This window comes from Erithacus rubecula (assembly GCF_903797595.1).
Source record: "Erithacus rubecula genome assembly, chromosome: 3".
Classification (NCBI taxonomy): Eukaryota; Metazoa; Chordata; class Aves; order Passeriformes; family Muscicapidae; genus Erithacus; species Erithacus rubecula.
Window position 1 is genome coordinate 106,638,722 of NC_136689.1, and position 14,145 is coordinate 106,652,866.

Below are 14,145 nucleotides of genomic sequence, written 5' to 3' on the forward strand. Positions count from 1 at the left end.
AAGGACCTGGAGGTTGGTGCCAAGCTGAAAATAAGCTAATAATCAGCATACTCTCTGATTACAAACTATATCTCATACTGGCTACTTTAAGTGTATAGCCAGCAGATCAATAAAAATTATTATCCTTCTCTACTCATTGCTGATAAGAAAGCAGCTGGAATAATGTGCCCAGGTTTCCCCTCACAGTTCACAGTTTCCCTCCACACTTTGAGAAGGCTGCTCAGAAGCAGGAGATGGCTCTGAGCCAGGCCACCACAGCAGCTGGAACCTAAAGGAAACCTTGAAGGAAAGGTTGAGGGAGATAGATTTCTTTCATGTAGGTTATGAGGCCAAGAAAGATCTAATTGTAGCTCACCACTGCCTGAGAGGGAGTTGAGAATCTGTATCAGGTTGTTCACAAAAACTCTTTATAGTGTGTAACCAGGGAAAACAACAGTCGTGTCTTGGGACATTCAAACCAGACATCAACAGAAACTGTCACACTCCAGTGCATGGGAGCAGCTCCATCAGAAGGATGGAGTTGGATGAAAATATCAAAACTTGGATGTTTTCAAGCCAATAAAAGGTGAACCCATGGCTTTTCTGTGATTCCTTATATATGTTGATGCTTATGCATTGAACAGTGCAAGTGTTGTGATGACTCTCTAACCTCTTTTTCCCAACTAAGGTGGCTATCTCAGTATGGAGATAATTATTAAAGAAAGACCAAGCCCCAGCAAGAGAGATTAAGAGAGTGAGTTGTTAATCAGCTTGTACTCCCCTAATGTAAAACCAACAGCAGGATTTGATTTCCTATCAAGCACTATGCTGAGATGCAAGTCTCAATAGGAAGTGAAGAAGAATGGAGATAGTGTGTATGAAAATGTGGCTACAGAAAGGACAAGATCACTATTTAATTGGATGCAAAAGGGATTACAAATTGTCCAAATCACTTTTGTCACTCACAAGGGTGCAAAGAGGAGGAGAAACGGTCAATTTTAATTTTCTTACACTCTTCCACTTGGCTTGTCACATGCTTAACCTGTGTTGAATCTTACATTTCTAAACTCCATGGACCAAATTTATCACTAGCAGTAATTTTGAAAATAGATGGTGTTTAAATTAGTGTTTGTTGATTTGATGTGTGTCACATCAATACATAGAAATGATGCATTATAAAAGGAGAATGCAAAATATACCATCATGTTTATAACATTGGTTTTTTTGCTGCTTATTGTTGTTTTTTATATAACTGAAATCTTATTGAGGAGGGAGAAGGGAATTAGTATAAAAGCAAATATTGTTCAGTGATAAAAGTTGGCAAATATTTTTTCTGGGCCTGAAACAACTTTTTGAAAATTAAGCCACTAAATGAAGCCACTTTTGAATGGGAGATCCTATTAAAATATATTTTTAGATTATTTTTTCCTGGTTTTTATACCCACAGAACTGATGCTTATTTACCTTTCTAAACATGAAAACACTGGTTATACTTATGCTTTATGGAAAGTAAAAGAATAACCTAAAATCAGCTAGAATTTAGAACTGGAAAAATTGGAAAGTGCACATACACAGCAACCTCTCTCTTACAACATTTAACATGTTTAGCACTGTATTGAAACTAATGGAGCTTACCAATGGATTCGTTAGTCCCTTGCATTTGATAGGAACGCTCCATTTATTCTAATCAAGCATCTCTGTCAAAATTCCAGTTCTGCTCAAACAAGATGAAATTCCTCCATGGAGAGAAAGTGAGCTAAGGCACAGATTTGATAGGTATGCTCCATTGACTATAAAGGAACTGGGTTTTATAACTAAATTTGTCCACAGAGCAGATGCTCGTGTCTCCAACCTCCTACTGCAACATAGTTTTAAGGATGCCCTTCCCTAAATAACTCCAGATTTCACCAACTTCTTCCCATGTTTATTTTATAAATTGAGTCAATCACTGACATTCCTAGACTTCAGCCTGTATAAATTGGCATAACATAACAGAAATCACATTAAGAAAGGTACATAAGGAGCATAACCCACAACATTCCTTATTGTTGTTGCCTGAATATATAGAAATGAAAGGTCTCTCCAACTTTCACTTTCAGAAAGCTCATGAATTGTCTCCCCCCAACAGCACAGTTTCACACCCCCAGCAGTGCAGACCCTTGTTTGCCTTTCATCTCTACTTTATAAGATGCAGAGAGCCACTTGGTTGCTCTGGCCAAGCTCTGAACCAGCTGTAGCTGAGAAATGCTCAATCAAATTAGCACAAGGCTGAACATAAAATCCTGTATTTCAGCTCTCAGTAGAGTTCACCAGGTTGTTCACAAGACTGGACTGATGTTATTCATGGAGATGACTTGCACGGGAATGTTTCAGAGCACAACCTGGAGACCTATGACACCTTCTAAGAAATTATACAGAAATATCTGAGTGGTCTGATTTCATCAGAAAAAATTGTTTCTGTCCTTTATTCTATCCAAAAGAAGGAAGCAATGACTCAGTCCTTGTTGATGCTGTATCCCCTCACAGCCTTCAGTGGCCCAGCTCCTAGCCCTCTGCTCAAGGCTACTGGCTAATAAAATATTATAGCCAGACCATCTTTTTCTGTGATGTGTTATAAAAAAAAAGAATATTGATTTATTGTAAATCCATGCCAAAAAAGAAATAAATTTAAAAGATGCACATGCTTCTACATTTAAAGAAAAAATTAAGCCAGAAAAAAGAAGTGGGGGATATTGCATTATTTACATCATACTCTGACAAATCCAACTGGCATATTTTTGGCATGACTTACAAGAAATTTCTCATGCACATGCACATTCCTATCAAAGACCAATGAGTGCTGATCTACCATATTGATAAATTACTTGGATTCTTTTTAAAAAAATTATAAATATAATTTTCTCAAGTATATAAGCTCTAGAAATATCCTTATGGGATTCCTTACTAGTGTTTTATTGCATATTAGTATATCTTCTGCTGCTTGCAGAGATGTGTTATCTCATAACTGGATGTATTTTGTATCATGGAGAAATCAAAAATATAGCAGATTCTAGCAGGTTTCTGTTTAAGTATTGGGTACTAGTTATAGCTATTATAGCTGTATGATTTTTTATACTGTAAAGATATATGAAGAAGAATCAGAACTTCCAGAGCATTAAGCAAAAACTTCAAAAATTACACAGGTTTTTTTTAGCCTCAGAAATTATAGGATAAGAAGCAAACATTTCCTAACAATACAGTCCATGCACCATCTACATATATTTGGTTTTAACTCTGAATTGAGAGGAAAATTAGTTGGTTTCAGTGGCTTCAGAGTCAAAGCTTTTACGATCTTGTTTCATGATTGACAAAAAGTCTTAGGTATGTTTTTTATCTATAAGACTGCATCTAAAACATCATGCAGCAATAAGGCCAGTCTAGGCTTGTTTACTGGATTCCCTGAAGAGCACAACTAGTACAGGGAAGTAATCCACTACCTGAGCATGTAATCTGATTTACATTGGAGCTAAGCAATGAATGTCCTAATTGTCTGTGAGAAGTCTATTGCATTCCTACTTCATCACTAGAGGCAGAGAAAACAAGCAAAGTTTCCTTTATGCTCTCCCATACTCAGATGACTTAAGTGCAGGATGCTGTGATGATGTAGCTTTCAGACCTAAATTTTTGCTTGGAAAATTAACAAGTCCTAAACTGAAAGGCAGATTTTAGGACACATATGGCAGAGTAGGATAGACAAGTGTGAGGAGAGGGAGTGAAATTTTGCAAGTGAACCTATTAACCTCTAACGAATTAACATGGAGGATGTATGTGTAGTCTGGAAGATACAATGTGTCAGAATAGAGATTTTGCATGTGTGTTTGTATTATTTTAATTAAGTAGGGAAGGGGTGGGGGGGGGGGGGAAGAACATGATCAAAAGAAGACTCCGGGAGGAGGGAAAGAAAGATAGGAATAGAGTAAAGATGGTAATCTGTCCTGGGCCCACAGCCATCAAACCAGGTGGCAGAAATTGGTTTCTTGATGACAGGAGGGCGAGTCAGCCAAGGGAAGCCCTCTCCTTTCCTCAGCAAGAGGTCAGAATAGAGGGCTGACATAGGAAATCAGATCTATCACTGCTGGGGGTTTTATCAGCAGCTCGTTACCCCGCTACACTGTGGGAAATGCTGTTCCCTCTTGTGCTAAACTTGCACTTCACAGCTCCCTTCCCTTCTCTCCCCATAAAACAGAAGCTGCTTTCTGGGAGGGAAGTGATGGGAAACACCTGCTAGTGGGACAATTGCCAGGACACTGAACACTCACCCCTTGCAAAGAATCAGGAATAAGCTCATAGAGTAAAAGTGAATGGGGCTTGGCTGTTTTGCCATGCACACAAGAATAGTGTGCATGCAAGAATTTAAGCATGCTAAAGCCCTGCACAAAGCTCAAGTTCTTCCACTTCCCCAAGGACAACCTCTGTCCTTTACAGAAGCCAGCCAAGCCCCAAACCTACTTTAGCCCTGTTTGATCAGAAAGGAGATGATGTTATCCCACAGTGCAACCTGTCAAAAAACTATTCCCTGAGGAAAACACACTCAGTGTGATGCTCACAGAGGACTCACAAGCACATTCTTATTTTGGGAGGGAAAAAGAGTAACCCCTTGTTTCTCAGTCTCAGAAAAGCTTTTCTTACACTGACAGGAGAGATGGGAAGCTACTCAAAATCTTGATTCAAAATGCTGAAACGGATGAGGCACAAGACCTCAGATACTGCTCCACAGCTAAAAGACTCCTGTTAGTGTCTCAGATGTTATACATTTATGTACTATCTATGTGATGAGAGTTTTGTCTCAGGCTGCTTCCCCTTGACACATTAGTATCTCCCCCATGTTTTACAAGCCTGCTTCTTCCAGCTCATCAGCCTAGTGGATCTTTTTTCATTCATGGGCTGGGAGTCTTATTAACCAACCCATTTCACCTGCTCAGACATGACAACCCTCACTCACTATTCAAGTTCACTGCAGTAATGTTTCAAGGCTTTGCACAGAGACTCACAGGTTCAAAAGACAGATATTAGATCATCCTTCATAGTTAAAATATTCAAGTAGAATATGTACATAGAATTAAAAATGCTTAAGGTAGCTATGAGACTTACACACAGCTCTCAGCTAAATGATGCACTTAGTAGTGGGAAAATGTGTACAGATATTACATAGAAAGATGAAACACCTCCTAAATTGTTTAAATGAATGAAAAACTAATGCCTTTTTAAAAAAGATATTACAACAAAGTAAGAAAAATCAAATCTCATCTGAAATATAGGGCTTAATCATTTCATCTGGCCTATAGTACCTATAGCTAGGCCTGAGAGGTAAGACAGATGTTTTAGGTCGCCAGTCTCATCACAGACCATTTGCACTTCTTGAAAAGCATAATAAGTGTAATAAGGCTATTTTTTCCTGGTTTGCACTGAATCACAGAGTTGTCCTGACAGCTTGAGCTTGTTGCATTATGCTGCTACTGTAGCCACAACTTTTCCCAGTTACTCCCACCTCTGATATACCCCTCAGCACTTGCATTTAAGTTGTAGACACAGATGAATAGTTTAAATTGAGAAATGTAGTTCTACAAAGGCACAGAAAGCCTGCTATGCACTTGTTGCATGCCTTTCCCAAATACACCAGATGGATTCTTTTCCTGAACACTTCTCTCCCATGCATCCCCATCTCCAGTCTGATGCCACAGTTCTCCTTTCAGAGTGGGATGCCTATACCAAAATAACTCCCTGAGAACACAGACTGCAAAGTACTACCCCAAAGCAAAGCAGTTCCTCTTAGACACTGAGCTGTGGCAGTGACTGCTAGCAGAGATAACCCTGCGAGATCCCAGTACTTTTTCCTGACAACACTGCTTGCATCAGCTTTTCACTCCAGCTCCTGTGAGGCCCAGCAGAAGACCCAGGGGAATGCAGGACAGGCATGGACCTCTTTGGGCACCTCTGCTTTCCCCTGCCCTGAGGAACGTGCTCTTTTCACCTTCCGCATCTTCCCAGTCACCTGTGCCCCTGCTGAGCAACCGACTTGGCCAGGCCTTGTGTCACATATCCTGCCTTTGTGAGGAAATTATCTTCCAGATCTAGACCCCCCCATGTTTTCCCTGTTTGTAAACTTCCCTGGGAACTGGGAAAATAGCAGAGATTAAAAGCACTACATTAATTATTCCTTCAGTCTGTCATATTTTGGATATGTTTTAAAGTTCTTGGTTTCATTTTACCTATACAAGCCACATCTGGGTTACTTGCTGTAACCTAAGTTATGCTGGGAAGGAACACAGCACATCAATCTTGCCTTGCATACAAGTCAGGCACCCAAAATGAGCAAAATCTGCCAGTGACAGAGAACACTCCTCCTGTTTTGCTTATTTTCAAACCTTGAAAACTCTCCCACATCACTGAGTTCATACAACGCCCTTCTGGTCTTTTAGTGTGCAGAGGAGAAGAGAATGGAACCTTATTCTAAACTTAAATATTGAAGGACAGATGCTTTCCTAATTTATCTGGAGGATTTGTGCCAAAAATCCTAAAGTTTGAGCTTGGTACATTGCTGCCCCAAACAAAATGGAAAGGTTCTCTTTCCAGTACGCTGCTCTTTAAGAGGTCTCAAGTACCACATCCTATTTATCTTCCTGCACAGTGCTGGTGCAGGAAGTTCCACTCAAATCAATCAGTTGTATAAATATCATGCATTTCCATGCAGTTAACATAAACAAGGCAGTGCAGATTCCCTAACTGAGTTTGTCAAGTGCTCTGAACACATTTTTAGAGAGACATTCTGATGTATTTTAGCACTCCAGTACCCAGGGTGACTCCATCAAAAATTAAAAAGACTCCAGCTATACCAAATTAGTTACTCTATGCAAATGCAGTCAGTAGTTAATTAAGTCTTCTTTGACAATTCTATTACCTTTCCAATGATGCTTGAGCAGCATTCAAAACTTTCAGTAGAGCAGGTTCACTATTGAAAATGAGACTCACACATATATAAGCAAATTAATATTTTAAAATCAATATGTTGTAATTCTCAAGGGCTATGCCATTAATTTTTCAGATATACTTAGGGACCAAAAATCCATTACAGTATTTCTGAACTTCAGAAGTTCATGTACCAAAATTGTGGTATTTTCTCCTAATAATTTCTCTGTTAAAAATAACCAAAAGACAATAGCCTGTTTTGGTTATCCAGTTAGAGAACAGAAGCAATGTGACCATATCATGCCGGGGTCAATTACAAATAGCAATTGTAGCATGCAGTTTGTGAATCACATCTCCTGGAAAAGTTTTTCACTCAAACCATTTGGTGAATACTTATGCATGATAAATACATGCAGAGATCTCAGGGATGATTCACTTCTGACATGTGAATAAAGAAATAAGACTAAATTAATCTTGTTCCAGATTCACTTAATGAAATTAGACCCCGCCAAAGTACTTCCATTTGATTTATAAAGCTTTTAGAGTACAATGTTTTGGGAGACAGTTACCTGAGCTATTGCCTTTTTTCATCCTTACAGTGCCACAGAGGAGGTAGATACTGCATGGCTTCCTGGAACAGACTGACACTACAGCCCTTAATTTACTAAAGGCATTTTCATGCATTTCCCTGGATGGTCTGGTAGAGTTTGATGTCTGTTTACTTAACCTAATTCTTATGTCAGAATAGAGAGCAAGAATTGAAATTTTTTCTTCTGGAGTCTTTTCTCCATTTTTTTAATCTATGGAAGTCTTTCAAAATTATATATGTGAATCCTATCACTGGGAAAGACTCTATGCCCTTGATAAATTAATAAACACATGAATGTACAAATATTGCAGACTGATAATGACAAAAACTTATGTTTGGGCATCCTTAAAGATGCAACAGGTTCATGTCTCATTTGCAATAAAAGTTGACAATAGATTAAACTGCTGTGTAGGCTACTGAATCTGCACAAATAGTTCTTCTCACCAAAGACATGCTAGTCTTTTATGCTAGTCACAATAAATAAATTTCTTATCTGACCTGCAATCATGGGATTCTCACAGTAGTAAATATTATACTTGGCACACATTTGTGGGATGATGACTTGAAGTATTGTATTTATAGTTGGCAGCAATCCTTATAGCTGTATATTATACTCTAAGATGTTTGTGACCTATACATTTGAACAGCCTACTGAGGTAAAACAAAATAAAAAGAGAAAGGTCAATGGAAAATATCACTTTTCTAATGCTTTCTGAAAGAGAAGACAAAGTATCAAAATAGCTGAGGTGCCAGATGAAAATTAATTCAAGGAGTTTGCATTAGTTCAACTTGAAATAACACTCCAAGTCCTACAAAAGCACACTAAGATGAAAGATGTCTTCATATGTCTATCTTAAGGTCAATACCACTGGGAACAAATTATAAGAAATTTTGCCAAGAGCTTATCCCACAACAAACCATCTGAAATAGCCTATAAATAAAATATCTGTGAAGGGATTCGCAGATACAGAGAAAAGATTGCTAACTGGGTGAAAAAAAACAGTAATGGAAAAACAGCTGTTTCTTAAACCAAAACTGAATCAGAAATCTAGAGCTTCCCCATATTCTGGTGACCTCTGAGGAAAAACAGCTCACATAACTGCAGGCTGTTTTTAAGATGGGCTGTGTTCAGGGTGATAGGTCACCTCAGGGCCCTGTCCACAGCTCCCTGCCAGCCTCATCCCTCTGGGACCATGGGGACAGGTGCCTTGGATGCCCTGCAGTCTGGCCAGGGGAGTGTGATGGGCCCTGGCTGGGCACCCCTACCCTGCCACCCTTGGGGAGCCCCTGGTTCTTCCACAACTGGAAACAGCTGGCAGGTGGGTCAGGATCAACCTCTAAGTGTGCCTGGCATTACCACAGCCCTGCACATGGAAAGCTGGTCACCCAAATCCAGGCAAGACCATGCATTTTATGCACCTTGGCAAAGTGCAGCAAATGTTTCATTAGTTCTCCATAAGATAGTAAAGTGCTCTATTTGTGTCACTAATCCCAAAAGCTATTTATAGCTATTTTAAGACTGTATTTGTGCTAGCCAGTCTATGCAGGTATGGGAGGTGCCCCCTCAACACCTTCCTTATGGTAGCTAGTAGTTTTCCAGCCCTTTGAATTTAGGACATTTACAATTTTTCATTCCATTAAACCATTAGGTATTACTTAGTCTGCAGCAATAAACTATAAGGCACCTTCATTTACATGCTGAAATACAGCATTCAATTTAGCCAAGTTGTGACAATACCTTCTAAGTCTTCTCTAACACTTCATCCATTTATTGGCAATTAATTAATACAGAGCTATTAGAAAAATTGTGAAACCATTACAGAAATAGCAAATTCTCTTCTTGTACCAATGAGAGAATCTCTAGTGAAGTCAGTGGATGTGGCCCTTATGACACAGCAAAAGTGATTTCTAACCAATATGTTTTCATGCACTAATGAAAGATCTCTGAAATCAATTTGAGTGAGGGTGTCAGTACTAATCTAGTTGGAAAAAAAAAAAAAAAACACAAATCTCATGTCATATGACTAAACCCAAATAACTCACATTTTTAGAGGTTCATGTTCACTTTTAGCTGGTTTTTTTACTTACTGCTTTGTATGTTCTCTTTTGTCCAGCATGTTTTCTGATTTGTTCTCCATTGGGCCCAGTTTCAACATGCATGGAATAGATAATGTCAAAGAAATCTTCCACGACGGCCACCCGCCGTAAAGACAGCTTCTCATCTACACCTACTCCATCCTGAAAAGGGAAAAAAAAAAAATAGAACAGAAAAAGTAAGGGAGACAAGATGAATAGACAAATTATGATAATCATGAGACACATTGTCCTTTTTTAGAAGGGAGTTAAAGACCCATTAATATCTGAAGATCACCCACCCTGAAAATAACAGACACAGTATTGTAGGAAAGCTGTGTGATCAGAAGGATCACATAGACCCTTGCAAGCAGCCCATTTTGCCAAACCAGGGCATTTGGCCTCTTGATAGGAAGTGATCTTCCACTCCAGTATTTAAAAAAACAAAACAAAAAGTATCTGTGCTTCGTCCTCCCAACACACAAACATGATTCAAAGGCAGAAGCAGTCCCAAACACACAGCACAAAAATGCATTATATGGTTGTTAGTAAGCATGCAACAGCTCTTTTATTCTCTTATTCCCTTCCCAGTAAATCTGTGCCTAGCATTTCATAAAGGTGTTTAATAAAAGGTTTTAATTCAAAGAGCTGACTGTAAATATGAATATGAAGGAAGTTGTTATAAACAATTTGCCCCTGCAAAAATTGCTTGAAGACATACAATATGAAGACATGCCACAATATGAGGAAAAGAAAGGGATGTTTTAAATATTTTCTACTTTTGCATGCAGATGTCCAGTTGGAAGAAGGGGAAAAGTGAGAACACCTAGCATCTGATTTTCAAAAGTGATAATGTCATAGTAGCTAAAGACTACTGAAAAGAAACAGTCCCCAATGTCTCTGAAATTAACCAGCTCAGTTCGGCTCCTGCTTTTTTAACACAACCATCCACATGAGGTTTTGTTTGTTTTACAGCTGCCTATGGACTCAGTTCTAATGAAGGAGCAGGAACTGGGACTTTCATTTTTCCAGAATAGACCTCTATTAAGTTGGCTGCAGCTTGTAATACAACACCAGTATATGAAGAATAAAATAAGAATGGCCAATTCACTTGTACTCCAACACTGTATTCAAATTTAGATCTTTGGAGGCAGCAGTATAACCTAACATTCACTATGTATTTTAAGCAATAACAGTGTTCCAAAAGGAAAATATTTTGTAATACCATTACTGCTCGCTTAATTCATGTCACAACAAAACTGATTTACATGGGCACTTCCATGACAAAATACATGCAATTAAGTCTGTAATGACCAAATAAAGAGAAAGATGAGGAATTAAAAGGTAATAATTATACATGACTCCCACTTGCTGTCCCCCTGCAAGTTAACTTGCTAACTCGCTCCACTAGATTTGCTGCATGTGGACAAACATGATTCATTTTTCTCACTCCCCCTAGTTTTATTCCAGCCTATTTCCATTTTTCATATATTTCAGAAGAAGAACCCAAATAATCCCAATGGCTCCAAAGAACCCCCCAGGGTGACGCGGAGGAGCTCTGACACATTCCTAGTAGCAATGGAGAAAATGCCAACGCCTTTGGAGAGTAACATTTTAAATGTGCATTATTCCAAGTGATGGTGGGTTAGGAGGTGTTGATACACCACCAGCCAGACAGGTTATGCCCTGTCCTGCTCTAGTATGCCCAGCCTTCTTCAGAGAGATCCCTGCCCAAAGCTACATGGTTTCTCCCATTGTGTTCTTTATCCCCAGGAGACAGCTGGTGCGTGTGCGATGAGAGGACTGCCGCAGCTCTGATGGAAAGGGCTGTGTTGAGGATTCAGGGTGGAAGAACATGAAGAATTTGCAGGGTAATCTCCACCACAGGTTAAAGCCACTGGGAGCAGTTGATCTGAAAAATCTGTGAAGCTCCCAGCCCATGATCAGTCACTATCCACCAGCTCATAAACTTTGTGGCATTGTGACAGGTTTTAGCTTTAAGCTTCATTAAGAATTTGCATGGTACTATCCACCACCACTGCCTACTATTTAAAAAAAAAATAACTTGCTCTAGAGATAGGCCCAACATCAAATTCAGATCTTTGCAGCTTTAATCTTTAGGGGAATTAACATGTGAGCACTGTAGGGGGGCCCATCTTCAATCATTATTTTCTCACCACCCAAACAGCACAGTGGGATCCCTGATGATTTCAAACACTCTTATTATGACGACAGTGTTATCTCACACTGCTCTCCAAATACTCAGAAGTTTATAGTGTTGATTAACTGACAAAGATTTAATCTGTTTATTACTAATGAGTTTTGTTTTATGAAATTTCGTACGAGGGAGCTCTCTTTTTTAATTAAAAAGAAATGCATTACAACAATAATAATTTAAAACTTGAGATGCCACCTCAGCAGAGCTGACACATGCAAACATTATGAATATATTTAAAGAAGAAACTCGAAAATGAAACTTATTTTGCTTTTGGTGGCCACAGTGTGCAGTGTTCTATCTAATGGTCCTCCTACCTCCCTCCTCAGACATGAACACCCAAAGGTTGGCAGGTATGATCTGGGGGTGCTCTTGAAGGGGTATTTCTCCATGTACCTGACTAAATCAATAAGCATTGACAGTACTTCTAGAAACATACAGAAGAAAAGTCTGCACAAGTTGTCATGACTCCTAATTGAAGTGCTAGAAAAGGAATACACACTTTCCAAACCTTTTCAATCAAAAAGGGTAGGAAAGAAATTGTTTAAATGGAGTAGAAACTGCTTTGGGGGAAGACAGGGCTATGATTCCACATCTGCATCTGTAACTTTATCTAGAGGAGCCTGGACATGACTAAGTTGGCTTCATCTTGCTTGGTGCTGTCTAAGACAATAAGGCAGACCTTGATTCAGAACACCTGCAGCTGCAGGTGGTGCCAAGGTGCTGTGAGTGAACTGTTCAGTTCATCCAGCAACACGCAACAGTGTGCAGAGCTGTAAGCCTCAGATACAGAAGCAATACACCAGCTGAGTAATTTGAATAAGGTAGCTACTTACTGACACTTTTGATATTCCATACTGACATCCCAATAGGTAAAAAGCTGTGCACCTCAAATCTCTATTTAAACCATGAAGTCTCTGAAGTGGATGCAGTTGTATCAGGCTTTCCTGCCATATGCCATTACACTACACTTTTATCATGAAATTGATATTTCATAAAGGCATTAACAAAGCAGCTCTGCTTTATAAGCTGACTTTGGGTAAAAAATTTCACAGTGCCTAGGGGGACAATTTTTTAGCCTCAACTAAGGCTAAAAAAAAAAAATAACTGAATGAGAGAAGGCATCATAATGCTATTCCCATGACTGAAAGGCTAGGAAATGTCCACAAGGGACAGGACAAGTAATAGGCTTAAACCACAGCACAGGAGATTTCCATCAGACATTTGGAAAAACTTACTAGTGATGTGAATAGTCAAGTACAGTAACAGTTTGCCTGGGGAGGCTGTGGGATGTGTGTCATAGTAGGATTTTGAGACCAGGTTAGGCAAATATCTGTCAGGGATAGCACGAGTAAATCCTGTCTTGGGTAGACTAGATATTAATTGAGTTTCTTCTTGATAACTCTAGGAAGCTTAAATACCACTTTCAAAGTGAGTTGGACAGTAACAACTCTGGAATAACAAGGAGGATATTTATAAATCACTGAGATATTTTTAGGACTTTTTATTCAGCATGGAAGGAGTCCAAGCCTCACTTTCAAAAATTACTTTGGAATGGAAATCTCACTGCATGCTTTACTTCAAGCATTGGACTTAGACCCTCGAATCTTTCAGGCTGTTTCATTCCTCTCCTTTCAGCCATCACTGAAGTGTGCTGTGCCCTGTCCTAAACCAATTGTCCCAAATGCTTCTCTGGCCAGCAGTGTCACAGACACTGACAAACTACATTCATCCTCATAGCTGCTGGAATGGTTTCAGTGAGATGTTACTCCATTTTACTCTTTGCATTACAGTTTTTCCTGTTTACTCTTGGTTTTATGTATATCCAAAGATCTCCCTATGTTCTTAGGATAAAAATAAAGAAAGGTTTCTTTTCATTTTCAGCACTACAAAATCTGAGATTAAAATTGTTTCCTTGTTTGCTTTTTTAAATATCTAGACAAAGAATAAATTTCTGAACTGAAGTGAATTTTGCAGAGAGTTGTGCACCTCCCAGAAAGTGCTAACGATCCCTGTGGACCAGGATGGTTGGAGAGACAGGTTGGAGAGACAACATCTTTTATTGAGGTTGAATCTACAGGGCTGGTCGGAGTAAAGAAAGGAAGAAAGTTTGCCAGTAAAGTGAATAGATAAAACCCTTAAGGCAGCAAAAATATCTATTAAATGAAAGGTTGTCATTTTTATAGTTACTTTGCAGAGGAGAAAAAAATTTAATACAAGCCTTTAAAATTAATGCCACTGAAACAAAAGTGCTTGTAATTCCTTGCTTGAGAATAGCTGCCCCATCTCCTGTTGAAATTTCTAGGAGGAAATAGATCTCATAAAACAAGCTTTGTGAATGAAT

General features: G+C 39.0%; 1 protein-coding gene across 4 annotated transcripts in view; it reads right to left on the reverse strand.

Annotated features, from left to right (window-relative positions):
- The window catches only part of NOL4 (nucleolar protein 4), a 185,820-nt gene that overhangs the window by 141,458 nt on the left and 30,217 nt on the right, over window positions 1-14,145 (reverse strand). For all 4 annotated transcript variants that reach the window (XM_079302951.1, XM_079302950.1, XM_079302952.1 and 1 more), the window contains exon 2: window positions 9,602-9,751. In XM_079302951.1, the coding sequence (XP_079159077.1) occupies window positions 9,602-9,751 (150 nt within the window). The remainder of the gene's footprint in view (window positions 1-9,601; window positions 9,752-14,145) is intronic.